General features: G+C 38.2%; 1 protein-coding gene across 1 annotated transcript in view; it reads right to left on the bottom strand.

Moving 5' to 3' along the window:
* Positions 1–1490: 1490 nt before the first annotated feature.
* Positions 1491–27402, bottom strand: part of ACAT1 (acetyl-CoA acetyltransferase 1) — a 31008-nt gene continuing 5096 nt past the window's right edge. Inside the window, exons 2-12 of the mRNA XM_027979167.3 lie at positions 15246–15293; positions 13064–13181; positions 12690–12785; positions 12386–12486; positions 8910–9053; positions 8322–8472; positions 7269–7364; positions 5117–5230; positions 4284–4348; positions 2370–2527; positions 1491–1868 (exon numbers count right to left, since the gene is read on the bottom strand). Coding sequence (XP_027834968.1) covers positions 1748–1868; positions 2370–2527; positions 4284–4348; positions 5117–5230; positions 7269–7364; positions 8322–8472; positions 8910–9053; positions 12386–12486; positions 12690–12785; positions 13064–13181; positions 15246–15293 — 1212 coding nt within the window. The 3' untranslated portion in view covers positions 1491–1747. The remainder of the gene's footprint in view (positions 1869–2369; positions 2528–4283; positions 4349–5116; positions 5231–7268; positions 7365–8321; positions 8473–8909; positions 9054–12385; positions 12487–12689; positions 12786–13063; positions 13182–15245; positions 15294–27402) is intronic.

Genomic DNA, 27402 nt, shown 5'->3' with positions numbered 1-27402 from the left:
AATCTTTCCCATCATCAGGGTCTTTTCCAAAGAGTCAGCTCTTTGCATCAAGTGGTCAAAGTATTACAGCTTCAGCCTCAACATCAGCCCTTCCAATGAACATTCAGGGTTGGTTTCCTTTAAGATTGACTAGTTTGATCTCTTTAGTGAAGAGACCTTAATGAAACAAAGCCTTTTAAATCTGTCCAATTGGTAAAAATCTTAAGTTTTTATCTTATATTGTAATTACTGCTTTAGAGTACCATTTATTTTTCTTTTTAATAAATACCATTTACTTGTTGGTCCTTTGTCTTTATTTTTCTTTCATTCCCACCCCCCCCCCCCCCCCACAGATTTAAGAGAGTTTTGCAGGTGTTTTCCAGATGACTGACTTTTGGATTCAATGTCAGTTATGCTTATCTTCAGTGAAGTATTCTGTATTTGTTTTTCTCCCCCCATGTATTTTACCTAGTTCCTGTTATAGTTAGGACAGATACTGATTTGAAAGTACTGAGAAGACAAACATAGAGAATTAAGAACTTGAGCTCTGGAGTAAGACTGCTTGGAACTGAATCCATCTCAGCTACTTACCAGGTGGTTGACCTTGGGAACTCCATTTTACCACTCCATGCCTCAATTTCCTCATTTATATAGGAGGGATAACAATGGTACCTACCCTACTGAATTTTTGTAAGGATTAAGGGAGTTAATACAAATAAGGCCTCTAGGTCAGTACTTAGCACACAGTGATGTACAAAAGGGAGCTAGCTGTAACTACTACACAGATATTTTTGAAAGCAGCCTTTGTCATAGTCCTACGAACAATTTTTTTCCATATGTTATCTTTTTGTTCCTTCAAAGATAAGGATTCACTGTGAATTACTTGCCATGAGAGATCTGTAATACCACATTTCTGTCCCCTCAACCACCCACTATTGTCAGTATACAGAAGCTTTCCCTTCTCTGAACTATAGCTGAGGTTGGTGTGCATAGACCCTGCCTACAATGTGTTTCTTTTTTCTACATAAGATGCAACTCAGGATACTTATGCTGCATTTTTTTTTTTTCTGCTTAAAAACAGGCATTGTAGCGTACTGAATATGACAATCTCGTCCCTTCATAAATCCATTCAGTTGAGCAGTTTAGTTTCCACCTTCTTTCCCACTCTCTGTGCTGCTGCAGTAATGAAAACAAAATCCCTAACCTCACCCCCAACAAATGCTGAATGATGAGCTTATGAGAAATTGTACCCACCTCAGACCTGAGCACATGGGTTCCTCTTATTTCTAGCAACACTACACACAATGTCTTTGGCTTCTTGACTAATAACATAAGACATTCCTAGTTTGCACAGAATAACTACTCTCACTTTGAAGAGTCTATTCAATCTAAATTAGTGACAGGTAATATTCACTTAATCTTTAACAATCCTCAGAAATGTAAATTGAGATTTATTCTCTAACATGGAAGCTTCTACTTATAAGTTACTAACATAATCACGCACAATGGTATTTCAAATAATATAGCTTTATAATAAAAATCTGTTCAACATTATAAAAAATGTAAAGAAGAAGAAAAACCTTCAATAATCTCAAAAGGTTTGGGGATTTGATCTTTTTACCTTATTTTTTTTAAAGAGTTGAAAATAATCAATATTTAAATAAATTGTTCTGATACAGGCAGACCCGATTATTTTGACAGAAGTCACCCTGATTACAGCAGCCCTTTCTAGCTACATAGGGTTGTCGCCTTAGACAACAGAAGTCGTCTACAGCTTTTGGATCAGCATGGCAGAAGCACCTCCTCCTCCGTTGCAAATACTGGCAAGACCATATTCTCCTTGCTTCAACGCATGAGCCAAATGGACGACAATTCTGGCTCCAGACATCCTAGGATTAAGAAAGCATTTTGGTACTTTAATGGTTTATAGACTGTGTGAATAACCAAATTAGCCATGACTTATACCTGAATATAACTACTTTAACTTGGGAGACTTGTTTCAAGAATGGTTACAGCTTTTTTTGCCACTCTGAGCAGCATGTGGGAGCTTGGTTTCCCAATCAGGGATTGAGCCCTACCCACGGCAGTGGAAGTGCGGAGTCTTAAACTCTGGACAGCCAGGGAAGCCCCACAAAAGCCCAAACATAGTCTTGAATCTTAAATTATCTTCTTCAGCATAAAACAACATTAGTTTTCAAGCAACAGGTGTAACAGATCTCTGTGTTCATAGGGGATCCTATCAGAAATGGTATTTGGCTTATGAAAGATGGGTAGGAAGAAAAAATGGTAAACCAAGAGTAACAGGCGTTATCATGAAGCAGTTTAAATTTAGAGAGAAATACAAAGATAGCCATTAACCTAGCTTTCTTTTTCTTTATGATTTTACCTACCCAATTGGATGTCCAAGAGAAACAGCTCCTCCATTGATATTCACTTTTTGGGGATCAATCTCTAGCATTTTAATGTTTGCTAGTACGACCAGACTAAAGGCTTCATTTACTTCCCACATAGTAATATCTTCTTTTTTCAAACCTGCATCTTTAAGAACCTATATTTTAAAAAAATAAAGATTATGTTCAGATAATTAAGTCAAAACTTACTTTATCTTCTCAAAATTCTGCAATTTTCGTTTGTGTCTCCCCTGCTCCCAGCAGTAGAAGTGTGGAATCTGACCACTGGGTCACCAGGAAATTCCTTCATTTCTCATCTTTGTTTGTTCATATTTCTATTTTGAAAAAACGATTTTCTTAACCACTCCATGGATCTTGAACATTCCATGGAAAAGAACACATAGTCTTTATTTGGGGGTACATACTTGACATATACTCTTAAGATCTACTTTACTGATTATATGTTCCTTAGTTCTAGGTTCTTTATCTGTCAAAGAAAAAGGTGTATTGTGTGTGTGTGTATATGCTCAGTCACTCAGTCGTGTCCAACTCTGTGAACCCATGGACTGTAGCCCACCAGACTCCTCTGTCCATGGGACTCTCCAGGCAGGAAAACTGGAATGTGTTGCCATTTCCTACTCCAGGGGATCTTCCCAACCCAGGGATCAAACCTATGACTCTTGTGTCTCCTGAACTGGCAGGAGGATTCTTTACCACTGCACCACCTGTGAAGCCCTTATCTGTCAAAAAGTTACATTAATCTCTAATAATTTTTCATTGCATCCCCTAGAGTTTCTGCCTTATAAAAGGTGCCATTGGGTTACTTGGGGGCACTGTTATTCAGGGCTATTGTGTCTTCATTGTGAATGATTTATTTAAAATCTTATTATATTTCTTGTTCTGATAGTTCCTCAGCTATTGCAGATGTTATCTTTATGCTTTTATCTTTATAAAATATTGCTAGAGCCCTTTATCTTTAGAACTTTTTTTGTTATGAGCAACAAAAAAATTAACATGAAACTTTCCCTCCTCCTTGCTTTCTTCTAACAGCAGGCTCAGGTAGTTTTTAAGCTGTAGAGCTCAAACAGCTTCCCCTAGTTTCAACAACATGAGATAAAACATGTACCTAAGTGTAGCCACTTTTTTCACTCTCAGAATCTAGCTGAGAAATATTTATCACCCCTCCTTTCCAGTGTGATGCATTCACTTTCAGAAGCTGTATAACTGTGTTGTTTTCTGAGGTCTGCCACCTCTGGACAGAGCATCATCACTCCCTGTTGTTCCTTATCCTTTGCTATCCTATTCCCCTCTGGTGTTTTTTTCTTTAAATCTGGATGTTACCCCCAGAAGTTCTCTCTCAGGGTGTGGCCTTCTACTTCTGAAAAGGAATATTTGCTGCAGTCTTCTACAATCCCTTATCCCCTAAACCAATACAACACTCTGTCTTTTCATGTGACCCCTTAGTAACTTCCCACAAAGACTCAAACTGACAATTTGGAGTAGAGTTCTTGCCATCTTTAGTTTTACTCTAACACCAGCTACCAGCAGTTCCCCTCTTAGAAGACTGCTCCTTCTAAATAATGAATATCTGCTTTGAATTCTAGAACCCTGGACTCTCAACATTCCCCTTTCTCTGCCATACCAACTTCCCACTTTGTGGTTACCATTCTTGGTGTGTGAGTTCAGCACAAGGAGTTCAATTATACAGTTTCATCTGCTCCACTGAAGATGAAGTTTGTGTGTTGCTCTTTTACTTTTGTTGTTATCCTTGTTGTTTTCAGGAGTGAGAATTGAAACTAAGCTACTGCTATGCTCTGGCAGATGAATAACATTTAAAATCTAAAACATGCAACCTTGGTATAGGCAAAACCAGAAATTGGCAGAATGAGATATGATCTATTATTTTGTTCTCACCTTAGGAACAGCATATGCAGGTGCAATTGGAAAATCAATAGGTTCTACAGCAGCATCAGCAAATGCTTTATATATAAAAAAAAAGGTCATTAAAATCTTTTTTACAAGTACCCAAAGCTATATCTAACAACTTATATAATATGCAAAAATTCAAGTTTCCTAATCTTTGTAAAATATTTAAATGTGTTTGTGCCTTTTCTAAGATTCTGTACTTCATAAAGTTATACCAATCATCTAAGCCATTGATTTTCACACACAGGAAGTTAGAGGGAATTGGCATTATCTAGAGATATTTTTGGTTCTTACAACAGGTAGAATGCCACTTATTGTAGTATCTAGTGCACAGAAGATGCTGCATACTAGATGCTGTTAAAAATCCTACAATGCATAGAACAGGCCCTACAACACACTTATTTTGCTGAGGTTAAGATATAAACAAAACGGTATCTGTTTAACTCCTTATGAAGGCAAGGCAGACGTTATAGCTACAAATATGCTTAAAGAGACTGAGGAAATGCTGAGACCACATAGTTAATAATAAATGCCAGTACTATTACATTTTTCATACTCCTAAGCTCATATTCTTTTTATTTTAACTGACAATGCCAGAGAAAAACATGTACCTTGTACTCTCCCACACATCATCCAGAAGGAAAAGATTTTTGAAAACTTCCTCTTATATAAATCAAATCATAATGAAACTATTAAAGGAGACTCTATCTCAATTAAAATGTGTACTAAATTATGTCACAGAGTAAGACTTACATATTAAAAATCGCCAACTTCTATATATTACTGAGAAAGAATCTCAGTATCAAGAAGAGTTTTTCTACCTGCTATTCTTGCCAGTGGTTTAACATTGAGCCTCTTAGCTGCATCTGCAGTCATGAGAACCACAGCAGCTGCTCCATCATTCAGTGTGCTGGCATTGGCAGCTGTTACTGTACCTGAAAGTATCAATGAGCATGACATCAGAACATTCTTTCACACTGAATTCACTTGGGTCAATTTAACAAATTCCTACAGAATACTGCCTGGGTTGCTAGATGCATGAAGATATGGATGGAGATAAGTCCTGCCCTCAGGAAACATATACATAACTAAACGTGTAAGCATATGTAACAGTGAAGGTAAAGTATGTCTTTTTATGTTAGTTTTTTGTGTTTATTCAAAGCTAGCTCAGAATGCATGCATAGTGGCACTGGATAGATTCTGGTTTATAATTCATCAAAGATAAGGACCACTTCATGTTTTTCCTAACTCTACGCCTTCCCTTATCCACAACAGAGCAGCCACTCATACATTTTGCAAATCAGTGTCAAAATCAGATATTTCTTCTTCTCTACAATCTCTTGAAGTTAAATGAATACTAAAAATCATTAAACTATACATTTTAAACAGGAGAATTTTATGGTATACAAATTATATGTCAATTAACCTGTCTCCTTATAAATACCAATGAAGATACTACTATAAATTGCTGCCAAAATTATAAAAATATACTTTGGCAATATAATTTTTTTTTTTTTTTGGCCAAGCCATGAGACTTGTAGGATCTTAGTTCCTGATCAGGGATTAAACCCATGTCCCTGGCAGTGGAAGCACAGAGTCCTAACTACTGTACTGACAGAAAATTCCTTATAATATAAACTGGTAAGAAAATTCCTTATAATATTTAAAAAAAAAAAAAAAAGAAAGAAAAGACTGATCCACTCCTATAGCTCCCATTGAGAAATTCAGTCAGAAAAGGGGAAAAAAGTTATTTCAGATAACTATCACAGCTATATACAGCTAATTTTAAAAGCAGAAGTGACCTTTTCTCCTCAAAGGATTTAGAACCTTGGGACCCCATTTAGATAAACATTCAACATTTATTTATTGAAGACTAGGAGAATCCTATGGACGAAGGAGCTTGGTATGCTACAGTCCACAGGGTCGCAAAGAGTTGGACATGACTGAGCGATTTCACTTTCACTTTCAGAGATACAACAGTAAAAAAAGAGCTATCAGCTTAGTCCTCCAGAGGCTTACAGATACTTAACATAATATGTAAACTTGACTTTCATATCACAAAAAAACTTTCAAGATGAAATGCAAATGAAAAACTGAATCACAGTCATTCTACAATCTGTTCCAGAGGCTACATATATTCAATATTAAAAGTATTAACTGATACTAACGCATATATATGGAATTTAGAAAGATGATAATGATAACCCTGTATGCGAGACAGCAAAAGAGACACATGTATAGAACAGTCTTTTGGACTCTGTGGGAGAGGGAGAGGGTGAGATGATTTGGGAGAATGGCACTGAAACATGTATAATATTATATAAGAAATGAATGGCCAGTCTAGGTTCAATGCAGGGTGCAGGATGCTTGGGGCTGGTGCACTGGGATGACCTGGAGGGATGGTGTTGGGGGGAGGTGGGAGGAGGGTTTGGGATTGGGAACACATGTACACCCATAATGGATTCATGTTGATGTGTGGCAAAACCAATACAATATTGTAAAAAATAATAATAATAAAGTATTAACTGTATATAAAATAGGTAACTATTAAGAACCTGCTATAATACTCTGTAATGACTTAAATGGGAATACAATCTAAAAATGAATATATATATATATATATATATATAAACTGATTCACTCTGCTGTACAGCAGAAACTACTATGACACTGTAAATCAACTATACTCCAATAAAAAATAATTTTAAAAAAACTTCAAACACACATACACAAAACCAAAGTATTAATTATTAAACAATTTAAAATATACTTTGGATAAATAAATGTTTTGTTAATTTCATTTGGGCCTGATACACTGAAAATGTTAAATAAGTTCAAGATGTTTTCTAGAATTACTTTTAAAAATCCTTAGGCATAAAAGAAAAAGAAAAGAAAAAAGAAAAAAAAAACTCCTTAGGCAGTTCTACAACTAATATGGTATACTGACTCTATGCTTCATTTCTTAATACTAACCATTTTCTCTTTGGAAAACCGTCTTCAGCTTTGGAATTTTGCTAAAATCAACACGTTTATATTCTTCATCTTCCTTCACCACTACATCTGGTTTACCTAAAACAAAAATCTTTTAAATTAAGTCATCTTTGCAGTAAAGACAATAATTACTTGCTCAGTAAGAAACAATGCAAAAGGTGCCTGATAGGCTCTGCTTCCCTTTGTGTGCCCACATAACTTACACTATCCCAAGTAAATTCCACTCAAGAATCTACCATCTGTAATTTGTTAGTGTCTTAAAGAAGAGTTTATTAAGTAGCTTGATGCAATTTCAATCTTCTATTCAGCCACATCCCACTGTCTTCTCTCTTGAGCTCATTCTATATCACAGACATTCTTCTAACCCCCTTGGGTAGATGTCCAATGTAGTCGCAGGCTGGGTAAGTTTGGTTAAGTTTGGGTCTTCAATCATTCTCATCACAGTAATTATTTCTAGAATAGAAATGTAACCTAAACCAAGTTAACGAGTCTTTACTGTGGATTTATTCTGCTGCAGTTGGTGAGAAGTTATCTTTCCTCTGAGAGCCCTACAGATGGACTCTGGAGATGGAGGCAGCAGTGGAGGAAGCTGAGAGCACAAGAGCAGCAGTGAGAAGCCCAGACAGCATGTCCCAATGGTGCTGCCCATTCTCTTCCAATCCCTGAAGTTCCCGGTGCTGACTGGTTGCTGCCATACATCTTTCAGCTCTGGGACAAACCCCCAACTAGCCTTCTAGTAAATACCCCCTTTTCACTTAATGTGTTCAACAATCTCAGTTATATTAGAAAGAATTCTAATAAATATATTTCTCAAAAAATATGCATAGTGGAATTTGCAATTGAGTTGGAATCAGATATTAAATTGGGTTTAATTATCTCTGAACTAGCAACATTTCCCTTTACTAATTCAGCAGCAGTATCAGTGTTTTCAGTTGAAATTTAAAAAGTACCAATTTAAAAGTTAAACATAAAAAGTTTAGCAATATGTAAAGTCTATTAAAAATTAAAGTCTATTTTGGAACATAATCCTTCAACCTTTTACTGTAATTGTGACAGGAACAACTTCATTTCCAAATCTTCCACCTTCCCATGCTGCTTTACTTCTGGTATAGGAATTAAGAGCATAAGTATCCTGTTCCTCTCGTGCAATATTCAGCTTCTTTGCAGTATTTTCAGCACAGTTGCCCTGATAAAAGTTGGAATTTTAAAAAAAACTAAGTAACTCTGAAAAACTTATAAAATATTTGCTTTTTATAACATAAAACAGTGGTTAGCAGTTAAATTTAGTTCTTAAAATATACTTCTTTCTGTACTCAGTAACTCTCTCATTCACATCTCAGCTACTTGAATTAGCCCAGAAGTTGCTATTTTGAGGACTAATAATTAAACAGTGATGGTATCCATTATTAGAAGTCAGAAAATGCACTATGTCAGTGTGGGGCAATTTATTAAAAAATTGAGCCAAACTGATACAATGAGCATAGAAAAACATTTTCCTAAAATGAATGGCTAAATCAACATTTATATCCTTCAGCTTCTGGAAAAAAAACAAAACAAAACATATTTTTTAACCAAGCAGTATTATGTATAGATGGCATTTCTCCACTAAAAAGCAATAATTACCATATGAATTTTATTGTAGACATCAGTTAGTCCATCTTTTACAATCAAATCTTCAAGCTTTACCCCACCATACGGTGTTGCTCCTCTGTTCATTACATAGGGGACATTGGACATGCTCTCCATCCCACCTGCCACCATCACGTCCTGCTCAGCAACACATAAAAACCCAGTGTCAATTCAAATGGTACCACTGACTTTTGAACACCATCGTCAGGAACATCAGCCCTCCACACTTGATAATTTGGGTGCAACTTCACAGTTGGCCCTTCTTATCCATGGTTCTAGATCCACAGACTCAACTGTAGTACGTATTTATTGAAAAAAAAAAATGTGCATTAAGTGGACCCAGGCACTTCAAATCTACGTTCATGGGTCGACTATAGTTGCAAATCCCTTGTACCCTTTACAAAGCAACAAGGATTCTACACGAACTGTATGAAACATTGCTATACAGTCAATATAAGAAGTACCCTCTTGACGCTGGCAGAAGGAAATGGTCTGAAATGTGTAATGATAATTAAGATCAGAATCAGACAGTAATAGGAATCTTTAATGTAAAATCATCTTCTGAAATTCTTCTAAATCCTTTATTTCACTGACACTGCCAAAAATATAATCTCAGTTCTCAGAAATAACCCTACTCTCTTGATTGTGGTCCTACTCATCGACTCTTTCCAAACAGCTATAATAACTTTCTAACTTGGTCATCTGACAGAAAGCCTTTCCTTCCATCCAAGTGTCATCTACACTCATCTGAGTCATTCTGGCTAGACTAAGTCTGGTCATTCCACTCCGTAAAGGACTCCCCAGCATAGTATATAAGACTCTTTACAATCTGACTTTTCACTCCCTTTCCAGTCTCATGCCTGGATCTACACGAGTAGAGGTCATACAGAATTATTTAAAGGTCTTCAAACAGACTTCCCTGGTGGTCCAGCAGTTAAGACTCTGCACTTCCACGGTAGGGAGAATGGACTCAATCCCTGGTTGTGGAAATAAGATCTCACAAGCCGTAAGGCCAAGAAGGGGAAAAAAAAAAAAAATCAAGATCTTCAAAGATACCATGCTAATTCACACACCTCTGCACTTCTGACCTATTCACCAACAAGAAAAACAGTCATTTCCTTTAAAACTAATCAAGACACAACCCCTTCAATCCAACAAATCGGTTTTGTCAGCCACTTTCCCTATCTACTTCTATCCCTTTTTTTTTTTCCCTATCCGTTTTTGGAACAGTCTCCCTTCCTTCTTTCCCAATTACTGTGTATTCCTTTTATGAATAATATTACACAGTATTGTAGCTATATTTATATGTCAAACTTTTTCACTAAACTAGTGAGGCCTTTCTGGCTCCTCTGAGGCCAGAAACTTTGTCATATCTATTTTTATGTAGTTAGTGCCTGGCATATATAGTAGAAGTTTAGTAAATATTAATCAACTAACCTGTAATTACAGATCTACAAGAGAAAATTCATTTGTATTACAAAGGCTAATTTGAAACAAAGTTTAATATAAAAGATTAATGTAAACATAAAATTAAAACTAACATTATATTCTCACAATCTTTAATCAGGAATAAAGACAAACAGAAATTCCATACCAAAGAAATCTAAATATTTGGGCTATTTTGAAATATGGAGAGTCTCAAATAGTTCTCATATAAGTTTTATTGTTATCCTGAAATACTGAGTATTTTTTGGAGATGATGAAAATAAGTGACAGAAAACATTATCAGTTCTACAGTATTAAATAAAATTGATCATTAGATAATATTCAAAATAAGGCAATTCCTAATATTCCTCTAAGTCAGATAATTTTAAAAATACAGATATGAATCAAGAATATTAACTAAAAGCATTTGCTAGAGAACTACAAAAGAATCAACTGAGACAAAATTATCCTTGTCATTCAGTTTTCAAACACCTAACAATCTCATGACCATTTTCACCCACTGGTTTGCCTACGGTTTGATTTGGTAACACCTGATGTCAGTGTTACCTTATGTATAAGCAGACAAGCTCTCACAACCTTTGGACAATATGTAACTGGTATAACATTTTTATGGAAAGTATTTGCAAATATCCAAATTTTTAAATCTGTGACTCTGAAATTCTCCTCTTAGGAGTTTTTCCAAAAGAAAGACCTACACATAAGATTTTTTTTTTAATGTTTTATTCACCTGTCTCCAGTGAATGTCCGTCCACATGTAATTCCTCAGCTGATGACAGGCAACACTAGGATTTGAAATTAGTCTGGCTCCAGACTTTCTGTTCTTAACCACTACATTATAATGCTTAGTATACTGAATTAAGACTTGATTTAAGTATTTGTAAGTACACAAAGATACACACATAGGGGTACTCTCTGGAGCATTATTTAAAATAGAGAAGAACTGGAGACAACCTAGATATCCATTCAGTAAGGACCCCCAGAATATATTATACTTGTTCAGTTCAGTAGAATACTATCTCAGGTGCTGATACAGAAAGATCTCCAAGATATTACATGAGGCACAGAATCTAAGCAACTTGCCCAAAGTTCCTCTGCTCTTAGGTTGCAAAACATACAAGAAAGTGATGAATAAATTAGACACTTAGAGCAGGATAAGAAGAAAGATTTTTCATTTTATAATTTTCTATACCATTTCGGTTTTTAGCATATGTATCAGGCATCACTCTTTTTTTTCCCCCTCTCTGCCTTGCCTTACAACCGGAAACAAAGCAAGGGAGGAGTAATAGCAAGGGTATGCAAAACTGTGATTCTTATATATATATATAAGAAATAATCTGCAAACACCTCACAACTGGTTTTTATCTTGGTGTATTATGCCCTGATAGGCCAGAATGCACTACACAGGGATAGGGACACCTGTTTTCTAATTTAAGCCCTGTAACTATGTTTGTAGTCATCTCAATCTCTTTCTTCAACTAAAAAAAGGGCTTAGATCTGATAACCTCTTAGTTCTATGAGTCCAGGTCTAGTCTCCTAACGCAACATATCATTTGCTGAGCAGCCTGTCTCTTGCCCAGTCTCAAGCAAAATCAAAATCATCAAGGCCAATAGAAAGCTGCCCAATTTTACAGCCAAACCTGGACGTGAGGCACTACAAATCAGTCATCAGTTCTGGGCTCAATCAATGATTTGATCCCCAGGGTCAGCACCTTATTCTCATTTATAATGAAAGCTCCTCTCAATCTAGCGAATATAACATTTATGTTAGAATCTCTAAGTGAAAGGGGCACTACAACATCCTAGCTGGAAACTACTTTTAATAAAAGACACTTCAGCTATCATTCTAACCTCTACTTCAAGTGGAACTGGCAAATCCAAACACTCCTCAGTGTCTGAAACAACACAGCAACTGCACTTACTTGAAAGAATTTCACTTCTAAAGTATGAATACGTTTAGGTTTTTAGTGTTTTCTTAGCACTGCATATTATTTTAATTATAAAGTGGAAAAGAAGGTATTTCTTACCTGATGTCCACACATAAGATTCTGAGAGGCCATCATGATAGCTTTCATTCCTGAGGCACAAACTTTGTTTATAGTGGTACATGGAGTAGAAATAGGTAAGCCTAAAACCAATATAAACATACTTTTGAAAACCAGATTCTTTTCAAATACAACTGTAATAAAATAGAGCACGGTCAACCATAATCTGAAACATTTCTTTGGTGAATATCAGTCTATTATGCATTTATAGTCTATTTAAGCTAAATGACCTCCATTTCGCCATGTCAAACATTCAAGTATAAATGCAAAAATGTATTCCTAGTACCTGCACCCAGTACTGCTTGCCTTGTAGGGGCCTGTCCTTCACCTCCTTGTAGAACATTCCCCATGTATGCTTCTTTCACTTCTTCTTTTGGAATCCCTTTTTTTAAAAAAATCAAGAAACATTTCCATATTTTATTCAACTCAATAATTAGTAATTACCTAGTAAAGTACATGATGACATTATATAGCAGGAATGGTTTTTGTCAGTTTTGAGTTTTATTACTAACACTGTAGTCCAAGGACTTCTTTTCAAGAGAATTCAAAAATGCATTCATTAATTCATTTCTAAGTGTTATGTATATAGTAAGTGCAAAATAAACATTTGCTCCAATGAATCACTATCCCCTCAACACAAAAAGTAAAGCAACTACTGACCTGCCTTTTCAATGGCTCCCTGAATTGCAATGGAACCAAGTTTAGTGGCTGGCAGAGAGGAAAGACTGCCTAGAAAGGACCCAATGGGTGTTCTTGTAGCACTTACTATGACCACTTCCTGGCAAGACAGAAGATGGTAAAAATTATTACATTTAAATATTTTATCAATATCATCTTTCATAAATAAACATGATTCATAGATATATTATTCAAGAAACAGACTTTTTATGAGTGTCTAATTATTCATCAAAGATGAAAATAATCTCAGTATTTGAACAACACTAAAACCAGTATAATGCTAGTACTTTATGACTTAAAACCTAATAGAAAACTAAGACAAACTAGTACTAAAACAGGCATAGACCAGAAGCTTAAGTTTCAATGCTATTCCTTAGTCAAAATTTAAGAAATGAATACTTTACCCTTGTTAACTGCATAATAAACAATCCTAATTAATGGGCTTCCTCTAGGCTAGGAATTAAGAACCTACATGCTAGTAGGGGCAACACCACTTAACTGGGACACAGCCACTATTTGTTATTTGGCTGCACTGGGTCTTTGCCGCTGCACACAGGCCTGCTCTAATTGGGGTGAATGGGGGTACCCTCGAGTTGCAGAGCTGGGTTTCCCATGCAGTGGCTTCTTATTGCAGAACATGCACTCTTGTGCATGCGAGCTTCAGTAGTTCTGGCATGTGGGCTCGGTTGCCCCACGGCATGTGGAATCTTCCCCGACCAGGGATCAAACCCTTGTCCCCTGCATTGGCAGGTGGATTCATAACCACTGGATGACCAGAGAAGTCTCACAGCCATAGTTTCACTTCTTAAACTATTAATAAAACAACATAAAACTGAAGACAAAAATAGACGAAAGCTCTCTTAAACACTGCAAAACACTATTTTAACAATTCTCTCCTTACACTTGCTTTCTGCTTTCTCTTACATACATACATACATACATAATTTATCATAGAAATTAAGAGAACCATTTTCTCATTCTGGTTGGAGGCTATTACTAAGTCTTTTTAGGAATCCCTATGAAACAAAGAGAGGACCCCTCAGAAAGCATTAGGTGACCAAGTAATGGTTCTTCTTGTCTAATCTCCAGCTCATTCAGCATCTTTCTTCTAGTATCTTCCATGCGGCCTCTGCAATGTACCAGTACAATATACTAGGGGTCCCCCGAGAGTAAAGGAATAACACTGCTTTATTTTAGAGAAGGCTGTTTACAGTAGACAGTAATCAGGGAAGAGGCAGAAGTTATGCAGGGCACTAGATCTAAAAAATTTTAAGGTGATAAGGGAGTTTGACTTAATGTTTCAGTAATTAACTATCAAGTTGACACTCACCTATACGTGCAGTAAGAATATGTAGTTTTTAATTGACTACATTTTCTTACACTGTTGGTGGGAATGCACACTAGTACAGCCACTATGGAGAACAGGGTGGAGATTCCTTAAAAAATTGCAACTAGAACTGCCTTACGACCCAGCAATCCCACTGCTGGGCATACACACCGAGGAAACCAGAATTGAAAGAGACACATGTACCCCAATGTTCATCGCAGCACTGTTTATAATAGCCAGGACATGGAAACAACCCAGATGTCCATCAGCAGACGCATGGATAAGAAAGCTGTGGTACATAGACACAATGGAGTATCACTCAGCCGTTAAAAAGAATACATTTGAATCAGTTCTAATGAGGTGGATGAAACTGGAGCCGATTATACAGAGTGAAGTAAGCCAGAAAGAAAAACACCAATACAGTATACTAACACATACATATGGAATTTAAAAAGATGGCAATGATGACCCTGTATGCAAGACAGCAAAAGAGACACAGATGTGTAGAGCGGACTTTTGGACTCAGAGGGAGAGGGAGAGGGTGGGATGATTTGGGAGAATGGCATTGAAACATGTATACTATCATGTAAGAAACGAATCGCCAGTCTATGTTCGATGCAGGATACAACATGCTTGGGGCTGGTGCACGGGGATGACCCAGAGAGATGTTATAGGGAGGGAAGTGGGAGGGGGGTTCATGTTTGGGAACACACGTACACCCGTGGTGGATTCATGTCAATGTATGGCAAAACCAATACAGTACTGTAAAGTAAAATAAAGTAAAAATAAAAATAATAAATAAATAAACAAATGAAGCACATTTAAATTTATACTTACATTCAAAGTGGGTTTTGATACATAACTTCGCTCCGCATACCTTATTTCCTGTAATATAAATATCTGTTATGATATAGAAAGTATTAATCTCTATTAGTTTATATTTCTCAGCAATGGGATTATGGTAATTTTTTTTATGCCTTATGCTTTTATTTCTAAATTTTCTAGTCAGCATATTTAAATATTACTACTTTTGCAATACTCTCATCTGATTAACTATTCATTAGAAATGTATGTTTTAACTTCTGATAAGTTTATCATCTTAAAGTTTCTAATCCTTTTTAAGTATAAACTTTATAAAATGTAATTTTAAATTAAATCTGAGTTCTAAATTAAGTAAGCCCAAATTGGACTGCTGCTTATATAACCTACTTATACTAAAGGATTTGAGTATATTATCTGTGACCCAACTTTGAATTAAAAGTTTCTACTTGTAGTAAACATGCCAGTCATTGTCTTCCCAAATACACCCCTTACTCAGAGAGTCTGGGAGGGACAGCCCTAAGTACCTACAAGGTGATTCCCATCCTCCTCCCTCTGGCCAGAGCTGATGGACCAAAAATGGAATGAACTATGCCCCATTTCAAAAACGGAATGAAGTAAGCTAGCACTCTGAGAAACCTGATCATCTGGATGATGGGCACTGGAAGTGAAAGGGCCAAGGGGCTAGAGTTAGTCAGCAATGCCATGTAAAAGCAGAGGTTACAGCGAAAAGAAAAGCCATGAGTAAGCAGAGAAGCAAGGGAATGTAACAGATACACTCAGAAAGGAAGGAAAGACCATGGCATACTACAAGAGACAAAACAAGGTAACCTAGTTAATGATTTTCTAGATAGGCCTCCACACCAAGGCCAGCTTCACTTTATTTCCTAACTTTGGATGTCCAAGAGCTTACCTAGCATAGATCTTCAAATCAGCCACTTTCTACTTAGCTAGTGTGGATATTTTCCCTTGCAATCAAACAGCCTTTTCTAAACCACTTTTAAGTTTCTGGTTCTGTTTAACTGAAGTTCCCTGGGTCTCTCCACTTTGCCCTGGATCCTATTTCAGTTGCTTTTTCAAAGGTGCCACATCTTCAGTTAACTGTTACCTCTTCCATCATTCATCTCCTTTACCCCTTGACCATTCTGCAAGCATGAAAACAGGCTCTGGCTCCTCCCAATTAAAAGAATCAAAGACAAACAAACTTCTCTTAACCCAGAGTCCCACTGAGCTTTCACTCCATTTCTTAGCTCCTCCATGCAAGAGAAGTTCTCCAAGTTACCGAGAATTTGTCTCCTGTCATCACCTCCTGTTTACTATTCAAACCACTCAATCTGGCTTTTATCTATCCTACTGTTGGCTTTAAGCAAGGTTAACAATATCTGGATAGCAAAATCCAATAAAGACCTCTCTATGTTCATCTCATCTTCTTGGCAACCTGGGACTAACTTTTCTATTTTGGGAAACACCCACAGTGGTTAAGAGCCTGGGTCTACCAGCTGAGTTTTCCTTTTTTTTTTTTTTTAATTGGTAGAAAATTACTTAAAGCTATGTGTTGGTTTGGAGAAGGCAATGGCACCTCACTCCAGTACTCTTGCCTGGAAAATCCCACGGACAGAGGAGCCTGGTAGGCTGTAGTCCATGGGGTCGCTAAGAGTCAGAGACACCTGAGCGACTTTCCTTTCACTTTTCACTTTCATGCACTGGAGAAGGAAATGGCACCCCACTCCAGTGTTCTTGCCTGGAGAATCCCAGGGATGGGGGGAGCCTGGTGGGCTGCCGTCTCTGGGGTCGCACAGAGTCGGACACGACTGAAGCGGCTCAGCAGCAGCAGCATGTGTTGGTTACTGTCATATAACAGTGCAAATCAGTCACAATTACATATATATGAGTGAGTCTCTTGAGTCTCCCTCACTTCAGTCACTCTGTTATGTCTGACTCTTTGTGATGCCACAGACTATAACACACCAGGCTTCCCTGTCCATCACCAACTCCTGGAGCTTGCTCAAACTCATGTCCATCGAGTAGGTGATGCCATCCAACCATCTCATCCTCTGTTGTCCCCTTCTCCTTCTCCTTTCAATCTTTTCCAGCGTCAGGGTCTTTTCCAATGAGTCAGTTCTTCACATCAGGTGGCCAAAGTAATGAAGTTTTAGCTTCAGGATCAGTCTTTCCAATGAATACGCAGGATTGATTTTCTTTAGGATTGACTGGTTGGATCTCCTTGCAGTCCAAGGGACTCTCAAGAGTCTTCTCCAACAACACAGCTCAAAAGCATCAATTCTTCAACATTCAGCTTTCTTTATACTCCAACTCTCACATCCATAAATGACTACTGGAAAAACCATAGCTTTGACTAGACAGATCTTTGTCAGCAAAGTAATGTCTCTGCTTTTAAATATGCTGGCTAGATTTGTCATAGCTTTTCTCCCAAGGAGCAAGAGTTTTAGTTTCATGGCTGCAGTCACCATCTGCAGTGATTTTGGAACTCAAGAAAATAAAGTCTGTCACTGTTTCCATTGTTTCCCCATCTATTTGCCATGAAGTGATGGGACCAAATGCCATGATCTTAGTTTTCTGAATGTTGAGTTTTAAGCCAGCTTTTTCACTTTCCTCTTTCACTTTCATCAAAAGGCTCTTCAGTTCCTCTTCACTTTCTGCCATAAGGGTGGTGCCATCTGTGTATCTGAGGTTATTGATATTTCTCGCAGCAACCTTGATTCCAGCTTGTGCTTCATCCAGCCCAGCATTTCGCATGATGTACTCTACATGTAAGTTAAAAGAGCAGGGTGACAATATAAAGCCTTGACGTACTCCTTTCCCAATTTGGAACCAGTCCATTGTTCCATGTCCAGTTATAACTGTTGCTTCTTGACCTGCATACAGATTTCTCAGGAGGCAGGTGAGGCGACCTGGTATTTCCATCTCTTGAAGAATTTTCCACAGTTTGTTGTGATCTACACAATCAAAGGCTTTGGCATAGTCAATAAAGCAGAAGTAGACGTGTTTCTGGAATTCTCTTGCTTTTCCTATGATCCAATGGATGTTGGCAATTTGATCTCTGGTTCCTCTGCCTTTTCTAAATCCAGTTTGAACATCTGGAATTTTTCAGTTCACGTACTGTTGAAGTCTATCTTGGATAATTTTGAGCATGACTTTGCCATCGTGTGAGATGAGTGCAATTGTGCGATAGTTTGAGCATTCTTTGGCATTCCCCTTCTTTGGGACTGGAATGAAAACTGACCTTTTCCAGTCCTGTGGCCACTGCTGAGTTTTCCAAATTTGATGGCACATTGAGTGCAGCACTTTAACAGCATCATCTTTTAGGATTTGAAATAGCTCAGCTGGAATTCCATCACCTCCATTAGCTTTGTTCATAGTGATGTTCCCTCCCTTGAGTCTCCCTCCCCTCCCCTTATCCCATCCTTCGACAGACTGAGAAACTGAGTATTCTTGAGTGTTAACCTCAGTTTTCTAAAATACTTTGCACAAGTAGTTGTGAAAATGAAATGAGGTAATGTGTATAAACCATTATCCAAACCCTTTTCCTTGGCTTCCATCTTAACACAATCTTGTGGTCCACCTCTTATTTCTCTAGTTATTTTTCTCAGCCTCCCTATCATTCCCTTTCGAACCTCTAACTGCTGGAATGTCCCAGGGCTTTGTTCCAGGCCCCTTTTAATTTTCAAACTTCACTGTCTCCATAATCATATCTAGCCCCACAGCTTTAAACAGCAATTATGTCCTGATGATTTCCAAATTTCTATCTCTAGCCTTCACCACTCAATTGCCCTCCAGACTCATATATCCAAGTGCCAACTTCACTAGCCTGATTTTGCTGTCCAACACATGGCTCTCAATTGCCACGCTAGAACACTAGTTTCTTTCCAGTATTTCCCACCTCAGGACATCACATCACAATCTGCCCAGGAGCTAAGCCAAAAATCTAAGGACTCACTGGCCAGCTCTGCCTAATACCCGGAGATATTCTACCACAGGTATTGTCAATACTGTGTCTAAAATATACCTAAATTCTTCCACTTCACTTCATCTGCACAGCCACCATTTCTTGCCACTGTAACAGTCTCTACTTCATTTCCTGCATCCCCAACTTCCCTTCTTCAGTGCATCTAGTTTTTAAAAGGTAAATCGGGGGGTTTCCTAGAGGTCCAATGGTTAGAATTTGGCACTTTCACTGCTGTGGCTCAGGTTCAATCCTTGATCAAGGAATTGAGATCCCAAGGGAACTAGGATCCCATAAGCTGCATGGTACAGACCAAAAAACAAAATCAACACACACACACATACATGCACGCAAAACATAAATCAGATTGTATCATTCCCCTCGTTAAAATCCTGTGATGGCTTTCCACTGCTCTTGGAATGATATCCAAAGTTTATCTCTTACCCTACAAGCTCCTGGCTCTTGGATCTGGAGCTCCCGATGAGCTGGATGGTATGACCTGGCTCCTGATTTTATTTCCTGCCGGGAGCCAGCATGAGGAATCCCACCCATGACAAGGTCACGTGGCAGAGATCTCATGGGCAAGGCGAGTCAAATCTCAGGGCTTCCCCCTGGTATTTCCTAAGCATGTGCCCCAAAAAACCAAAGTCTGCCGGCCTTTGTACTCTGCTTTTCCACTCTTCTGACACATTCTGGAAAAAGTCAACTCAGAGCTTTAGTCTTCTGCATTTGACAGGGTGTTTCAATCCAAAAACCCCTCTGATGGCTTTCTAGCCTGCCTGCAGGACTCATACAGCTGCGCATGTGATTGTTTGAGGCCTCCCGACTACGGGAGGCACAGGAAGCTTAAAACATCCTAGGAATGTAGGGGCTTACGAGGAGTCAAAATCATTAGAATAGGACTGATTAAAGGTTTCATTTGTTGAGCCAATACTTGCTGCCAAATTTTCGTATCTTTTATTTGTAGAGATAGTTGGTATATAGAAAAACAGGTAGTAGACCTGGTATCAGCAACAGTAGATCTTTGAGTTCAGTACTTTCTTTGTTATAACCCACTGCACCTTTGTTCTACAGGAATGTAACTTTATTTAGTACTTTGAGGGTGATGCAGAGTAAAGAAAAAACACTTCTAGGGAAAAGGAGTTTTCTGGTTGATAGACAATTATCCAGGAAGAGAGCCATAAAAATGTGAACAGGCCTCTTGGCCAGAAGATAATGTAAACCACCTGAGACCTTTTGTATACGGGAGGGTATGCAAAAAGAAAGCCTGGTCTCAATGAGGGTCAGGACTGCTGCCCCTGCATAACTCTGCATATTCCATTATTTCTTTATGTACAACTTGGGGTATATAAGCTGATTTTGAAAAATAGTTTTTGGAGTCTTGCACCAATGCTGGGCTTCCCCATGTCGTTCTTTGCTCCCGTTTTTCGGCTGAATTCCCATCTGGAGCGGGGAGGCTCACCACGTGTACTTACTTGCCCTGGCTTCTAAGACCCACGCAAAAGGGAGCCTAAAGCGGGGCACCCTTCGATATTCAAGTGGACGCCAGTGGCCTAATGTAGATGGTGCAAACCTCTTGTCTCAAGGTTTTATTGGTTTCCCCCGTAAACCAAGTTATTCAGCCTCCTTTTCTCCATTTAAATTTCCTACTATACTATTTCTTCCTAATCTAATCTTATATCACTAAAAAAATAAGTTTTCCTCACCTATCCGTCTCCCCCTTTGAATCACCCTGGATCCACTGGGGCTGGACCCCGGCAATTTCCATTCATACCACTCTGATTCTGTGCCAGCCACACCAGCCTCCTCTTTGTTCTGAACCCATTTCCACCTCAAGCTCTTTACAGTGTGCCTCTACCAATTAACAGTCCTTCTCCAGCTTGCCTTGCCTGGTTCATTTTTGTTCTTCAGGATTCGGCTCTAACAACACAACCGCACAGTATCTCTCCCTGACTATTTTTAATTCAGCTTCTATTTCAATATGATTATTTCCTTGAAAGCACCTCTCTGTAAATACACTGTTGTATTTACAACACTGTGTAAATATAAGGTATACATATTTATTCTCTCTCCACATAATACAAGCTTCCTGACAGCAATCTTCTCTTCTGCGTTCCTCCTTCCTGGTTCACTGCTATATCCTTGTCACTTGGCATAATGCCTAGAGCTCATTAAATATCCCAGGAATGGCAAAACTATAGTAGGATCAACACACATGATGAATGAACATGGCCACTTAAATTTTATTTGCATGTCACAATTATCTTCCAAGGACAGCTCATCTGCTCCAAGCACTCTAGAGACTATCCCTGACAATGCAGGCAGGCACTTCAATCTTAGCTTCTGCAGCACGCCTATGCATGCTCTATTTTTCCGAAACATATAATTTCCTCATTAGCTTGACTGTCTCCCTATCAGAATGTGAATTTCAAGAAGACACTACTTTTATTTTTTTATCCCAATGATGACAAGAAACACTTAACAAATAAACAAAGTCTGATCTTACTAGCACCTCTGAAAAACATTTCAGGTAGGGTAAGTACATTCTGAAGTCAACAGAATGGGATAATGAGTTACAGAATGAGGGCTTGTTTCACATAGGATGTTCAGAAAACGGCTCTCTGGAGATGTCACTGGAGCTGAGAAATTGAGTATTAAGAGAGCCAGCCTGGGAAAAGTCTAAGGAAAGAGCATCTGAGGCATTAGGAAGAACTAGGACAAAGGCCTTGCATTAGGAACAAACTTGACACATGCTAAGTAGAAAAAGTGGACTAGTGTACCGGGAGCCACATACTCAAGAGAACACACAGTCTGACTGAGACTAAAGAAGCAAGCAGTGACCAAATAGAGCCTGAGAAGGAGTCTGGATTCTATCCTGTATAATAAGAAGTCATTGAAGGCTTTACTATTATAAAAAGACCACTCTGGCTGAAGTGTACAGAATGACTGTAGAAGCAGGAGTAAAAGGGGAAGGAGACTGGGCAAGAGCTCATGTGGCAAATGCTAGGGAGGTCACAAGTGGGGTGGATACAAACAGATGGATATGGAGCATGCTTTATATACAGAACAAGCTAATGGGTGGGTACCACTATTCTTATTTTACAGGTAAAGAAACTTAAGCACTGGCAGGCCAAGTAACCTTCCCAGAGTCCCAGAGCCAACAAGGTGCAGACATGGGATTTCAAACCCAAGCAGTATCACCCTATTATGGATATATATAGTTTACATATACATACGTATGATAAAATGTGGTCCACTGCAAAAGGGAATGGCAAGCCACTACAGCATTCTTGCCTTGAGAACCCCATGAACAGTATAAAAAGGCAAAAAGATAGGACACTGAAAGATGAACTCCCCAGGTTAGTAGGTGCCCAATATGCTACTGGAAAAGAGCAGAGAAATAGCCCCAGAAAGAATGAAGAAGCTGAGCCAAAGCAGAAACAATACCTAGATGTGGATGTGTCTGATGGTGAAAGTAAAGTGTAATGCTGTAAGATCAATATTGCATAGGAACCTGGAATGCTGGGTCCATGAATCAGTGTAAATTGGAAGTGGTCAAACAGGAGATGGCAACAGTGAGCATCAACATTTTAGGAATCAGTGAACTAAAATGGACCAGAATGGGAGAATTTAATTCAGATGACCATTATATCTACTACTGTGGGCAAGAACCCACTAGAAGAAATGGAATAGCCCTCATATTCAATAGGAGTCCTAACTGCAGTACTTGGGTGCAATCTCAAAAATTACTTAATGATCTCTGTTCATTTCCAAGGCAAACCATTCAATATCACGGTAATACAGGTCTATGCCCCAACCACTAATGCTGAAGAAGCTGAAGGTCTTCCACCAAAACCTACAAGATTTTCTAGAAATAACAACAGCAAAAAAAGATGTCCTTCTCATCATAGGGGACTGGATACAAAAGTACAAAGTCAAGAGATATCTAAGGTAACAGGCAAATTTGGACTTGGAGTACACAATGAAGTAGGGCAAAGGCTAACAGAGTTTTGCCAAGAGAATGTGCTGGTCATAGCAAACACTCTCTTCCAACAACAGAAGAGATGACTCTATACATGGACATCACCAGATGGTCAGTACCAAATTCAGATTGATTATATTCTTTGTAGTCGAAGATGGAGAAGCTCTATACAGTCAGCAAAAACAAGACTGGGAGCTGACTATGGCTCAGATCATCCTTATTGCAAAATTCAGATTTAAATTGAATAAGTAGGGAAAACCACTAGGTCATTAAGGTCTGACCTAAATCAAATCCCTTATGATTATACAGTGGTAATGACAAATAGATTCAAGGGATTAGATCTGATAGACTGAGTGCCTGAAGAACTATGGATGAGGTTCCTGACACTTGTACAAGAGGCAGTGATCAAAACCCACCCCAAAAAAAGAAATGCAAAAAGGCAAAATGGTTGTCTGAGGAGGCTTTACAAATAGCTGAGAAAAAAAGAGAAGTGAAAGGAAACAGAGAAAAGTAAAGATATATCCACCTGATTGCAGAGTTCCAAAGAATAGCAAGGAGAGACAAGTAAGCACTCCTAAGTGAACAATGCAAAGAAATAGAGGAAAACAATCGAATGGGAAAGACCCGAGTTCTCATCAAGAAAATTAGAGATACCAAGAAAAAATTTTATGCAAAGATGCAACGATGGGCATATAGAAGATAGAAATGGTATATAGACCTAACAGAAGCAGAAGATAATTTTAAAACAGCTGGCAATAATACACAGAAGAACTATACAAGAGAGATCTTAATGACCCAGATAACCACAATCGTGTGATCACTCACCAAGAGCTAGTCAAGCTAGAGTGCAAAGTCAAGTGGGCCTTAGGAAGCATCACTAAGAACAAAGCTAGGGTAAGTCATGGAATTCCACCTAAACTATTTCAAATCCTAAAAGATGATACTGTTAAAGTGCTGCACTCAATGTGCCAGCAAAATGTGGAAAACTCAGCAGTGGTCACAGGACTAGAAACAGTCAATTTTCATTCCAGTCCCAAAGATGGGGAATGCCAAAGAATGTTCAAAGTACAGCACAATTGCACTCATCTTACACGGCAGCAAAGTCATGCTCAAAATTATCCAAGATAGACTTCAACAGTACATGATCCAAAAAATGCCAGATGTTCAAGCTGGATTTAGGAAAGGCAGAGGAACCAGAGATCAAATTGCCAACATCCGCTGAATCATAGAAAAAGCAAGGGAGTCCCAGAAAAACATCTACATCTCCTTTATTGACTAGGTTAAAGCCTTTGACTTTGTGGATCACATCAAATTGTGGAAAATTCTTCAAGAGATGCGAATACCAGACCACCTTACTTGCCTCCTGAGAAATCTGTATGCAGGTCAAGAAGCAAAAATTAGAACTGGACATGGAACAATGGACTGGTTCCAAATTGGGAAAGGTTTATGTCAAGGTTGTATATTGTCACCCTGCTTTTTTAAAGTATATGCAGAGTACACTGTGCAAAATGCCAGGCTGGATGATGCACAAGCTGGAATCAAGGTTGCCAGGAGAAATATCAATAACCTCAGATATACAAATGAACACTTTAATGGCAGAAAGCAAAGAAGAACTAAAGAGCCTCTTGATGAAAGTGAAAGAGAGTGAAAAAGTTGGCTTAAAGCTCAACATTCAAAAAATTAAGATCATGGCATTCTGTCCCATCATTTCATGGCAAATAGATGGGGAAACAATGGAAACAGTGACAGACTTTATTTTCTTGAGCTCCAAAATCACTGCTGATAGTGACTGTAGCCATGAAATTAATTAAAGATACATGCTCCTTGGAAGAAAAGCTATGACCAACCTAGACAACATATTAAAAAGCAAAGACATTACTTTGCCAACAAAGGTCCATATAGTCAAAGCTATGGATTTTCCAGTAATCATGTATGGATGTGAGAGTTGGACCATAAAGAAAGCTGAGTGCCAAAAAATTGATGCTTTTGAACTGCAGTGTTTGAAAAGACTTTTGAGAGTCCCTTGAACTTCAAGGAGATCAATCCTGTCAATCCTAAAGGAAATCAGTCCTGAACACTCACTGGAAGGACTGATGCTGAAGCTGAAGCTCCAATACTCTGGACACCTAATGTGAAGAACTGACTCATTGGAAAAGACCCTGATTCCAGGAAAGACTGAAGGCAGGAGGAGAAAGGGACAACAGAGGATGAGATGGTTGGATGGCAGCACTGACTCGATGGACATGAGTTTGAGCAGGCTCTGGGAGTTGGTGATGGACAAGGAAGCCAGGCGTGCACATTCCATGGTGCTGCAGAGTCAGACATGACTGAACTGAACAGGATCGTGTGCTATGTGAGCTTAGTCACTCAGTCTCATCTGACACTTTGTGACCCTATGGGCTGCAGCCCACCAGGCTCCTTTGTCCATGGGGATTCTCCAGGCAAAAATACTGGAGTGGGTTGCCATGCCCTCTTCCAGGGAGTTTTCCCTACCCAGGGATAGAACCCAGGTCTCGCATAAAGAACCTGCAGGCAGATTCTTTACTGACTGAGCCACCTGAGAAGTCCTATGTATGTAGGATCATACACATCAATAATTACCTTAAGTGTAAATGGATTAAATGCACCAACCAAAAGACATAGTTGGGTGGATAAAAAAAATAAGACCCATATATATGCTCTCTACAAGAGACCCACCTCAAACCTATGGACACTTTCAGACTGAAAGTAAGGGGATGGGAGAAAGTATTTCATGCAAATGGAAATCATAAGAAAGCTAGAGCAGCAACATTCATATCCAACAAAATAGATTTTCAAACAAAGACTGCTATAAGAGACAAAGAAGGACAGTACATAATGATCAAGGGTTCAATCTAAGAATAAGATATAACAATTATAAATATATAAGCACCCAACATAGGAGCACCTCAATATGTAAGGCAAATACAAACAAACATAAAGGCACAAACTGACAGTAACATGATAATGGAGTGGACTCTAATACCCCAATTTCATCAATGGACAGATGATCCAGACAGAAAATCAATAAGGAAATTGAGGCCTTAATTGACACTTTAGATGAATTAGACTTAATTGATATTTATAGAGCATTCCATGCAAAAGCAGCAGACTACTCATTCTTCTCAAGTGCACAAGGAACATTCTCAAGGATTGACCACATGCTGGGCCACAAGGCAAGCCTTAGTAAATTTAAGAAAACTGAAATCATATCAAGCATCTTTTCTGATCACAACAACACTATGAGATTAAACAAGGAAAAAAACTCTAAGAAACACAAACACTTGGTGGCTAAACAGTATGCTACTAAACAACCACTGGATCACTGAAGAAATCAAAGAAGAAGAAGAAAAACAAAAAAATCTAGAGACAAATGAAAATGAAAGCAGGAGAAGGAAATGGCAACCCACTCCAGTATTCTTGCCTGGAGAATCCCATGGGCAGTGGAACCTGATGGGCTACAGTCCATGGGATCACAAAAAGTCAGACACAACTTAGTAACTAAACAGGAAGAAGTAATGTAAATCCTAGAAACTAATTTAACCAAACGTTGGTAATTTCAGATGGAGTTGGGAAGAGAGAGAGATTTAGAGGAAGTTAATCATTTCTGTTTTAAGACAGAATAGTATAAGCATGGAAATAGGAAAGGAGATCCAAAAGAGACAAATATGAACTGAAAATAGATGCTTCTAAGAAACCAAGCACAGGTCCTAAGGTCTTTGCTTGCTATTTGACTTGCTAGGTTATATGATTGTTTCAATGTAATAAAAACAAAACTCAAGTGTTAAAAAATGTATCTTCAGAGTAAAGATGATATCAAGTTTTCTATAAGAATGAAGGGGTATTTGCTTAACATTTCTAAAGACTATTCAAATTATTTCCTCCAAAAAGAGGGTAGAGGAAATAATATTGAAATCTCACTTCTAGAAAAAAAGTGTTTGGTGCTTTAAAGACAGAATTGAATTAGAGCCATTGCTTTGTTTTTTCAACACCTCCCAAAGTGTCAAAATTCTTAGGATGCTCTATGACATGTAGCTTTCCATACAATGAACTCTGTAAGGCCATAAACACTCTCATGTTTGTATCCCTATTGGTCTCAGAGCCCAGCGCAAGGTCTGGCACAGTCAGCCCTCCCTGATGTTGAATAAAGGAAAACTGAAGAAGCATTTTATAAATAAAATCGTTCCGACTTTCTAAAAAAAAAAAGAAAG

This window comes from Ovis aries, chromosome 15 (assembly GCF_016772045.2).
Source record: "Ovis aries strain OAR_USU_Benz2616 breed Rambouillet chromosome 15, ARS-UI_Ramb_v3.0, whole genome shotgun sequence".
NCBI lineage: Eukaryota > Metazoa > Chordata > Mammalia > Artiodactyla > Bovidae > Ovis > Ovis aries.
This window is presented reverse-complemented; position numbering and strand designations above follow the sequence as displayed.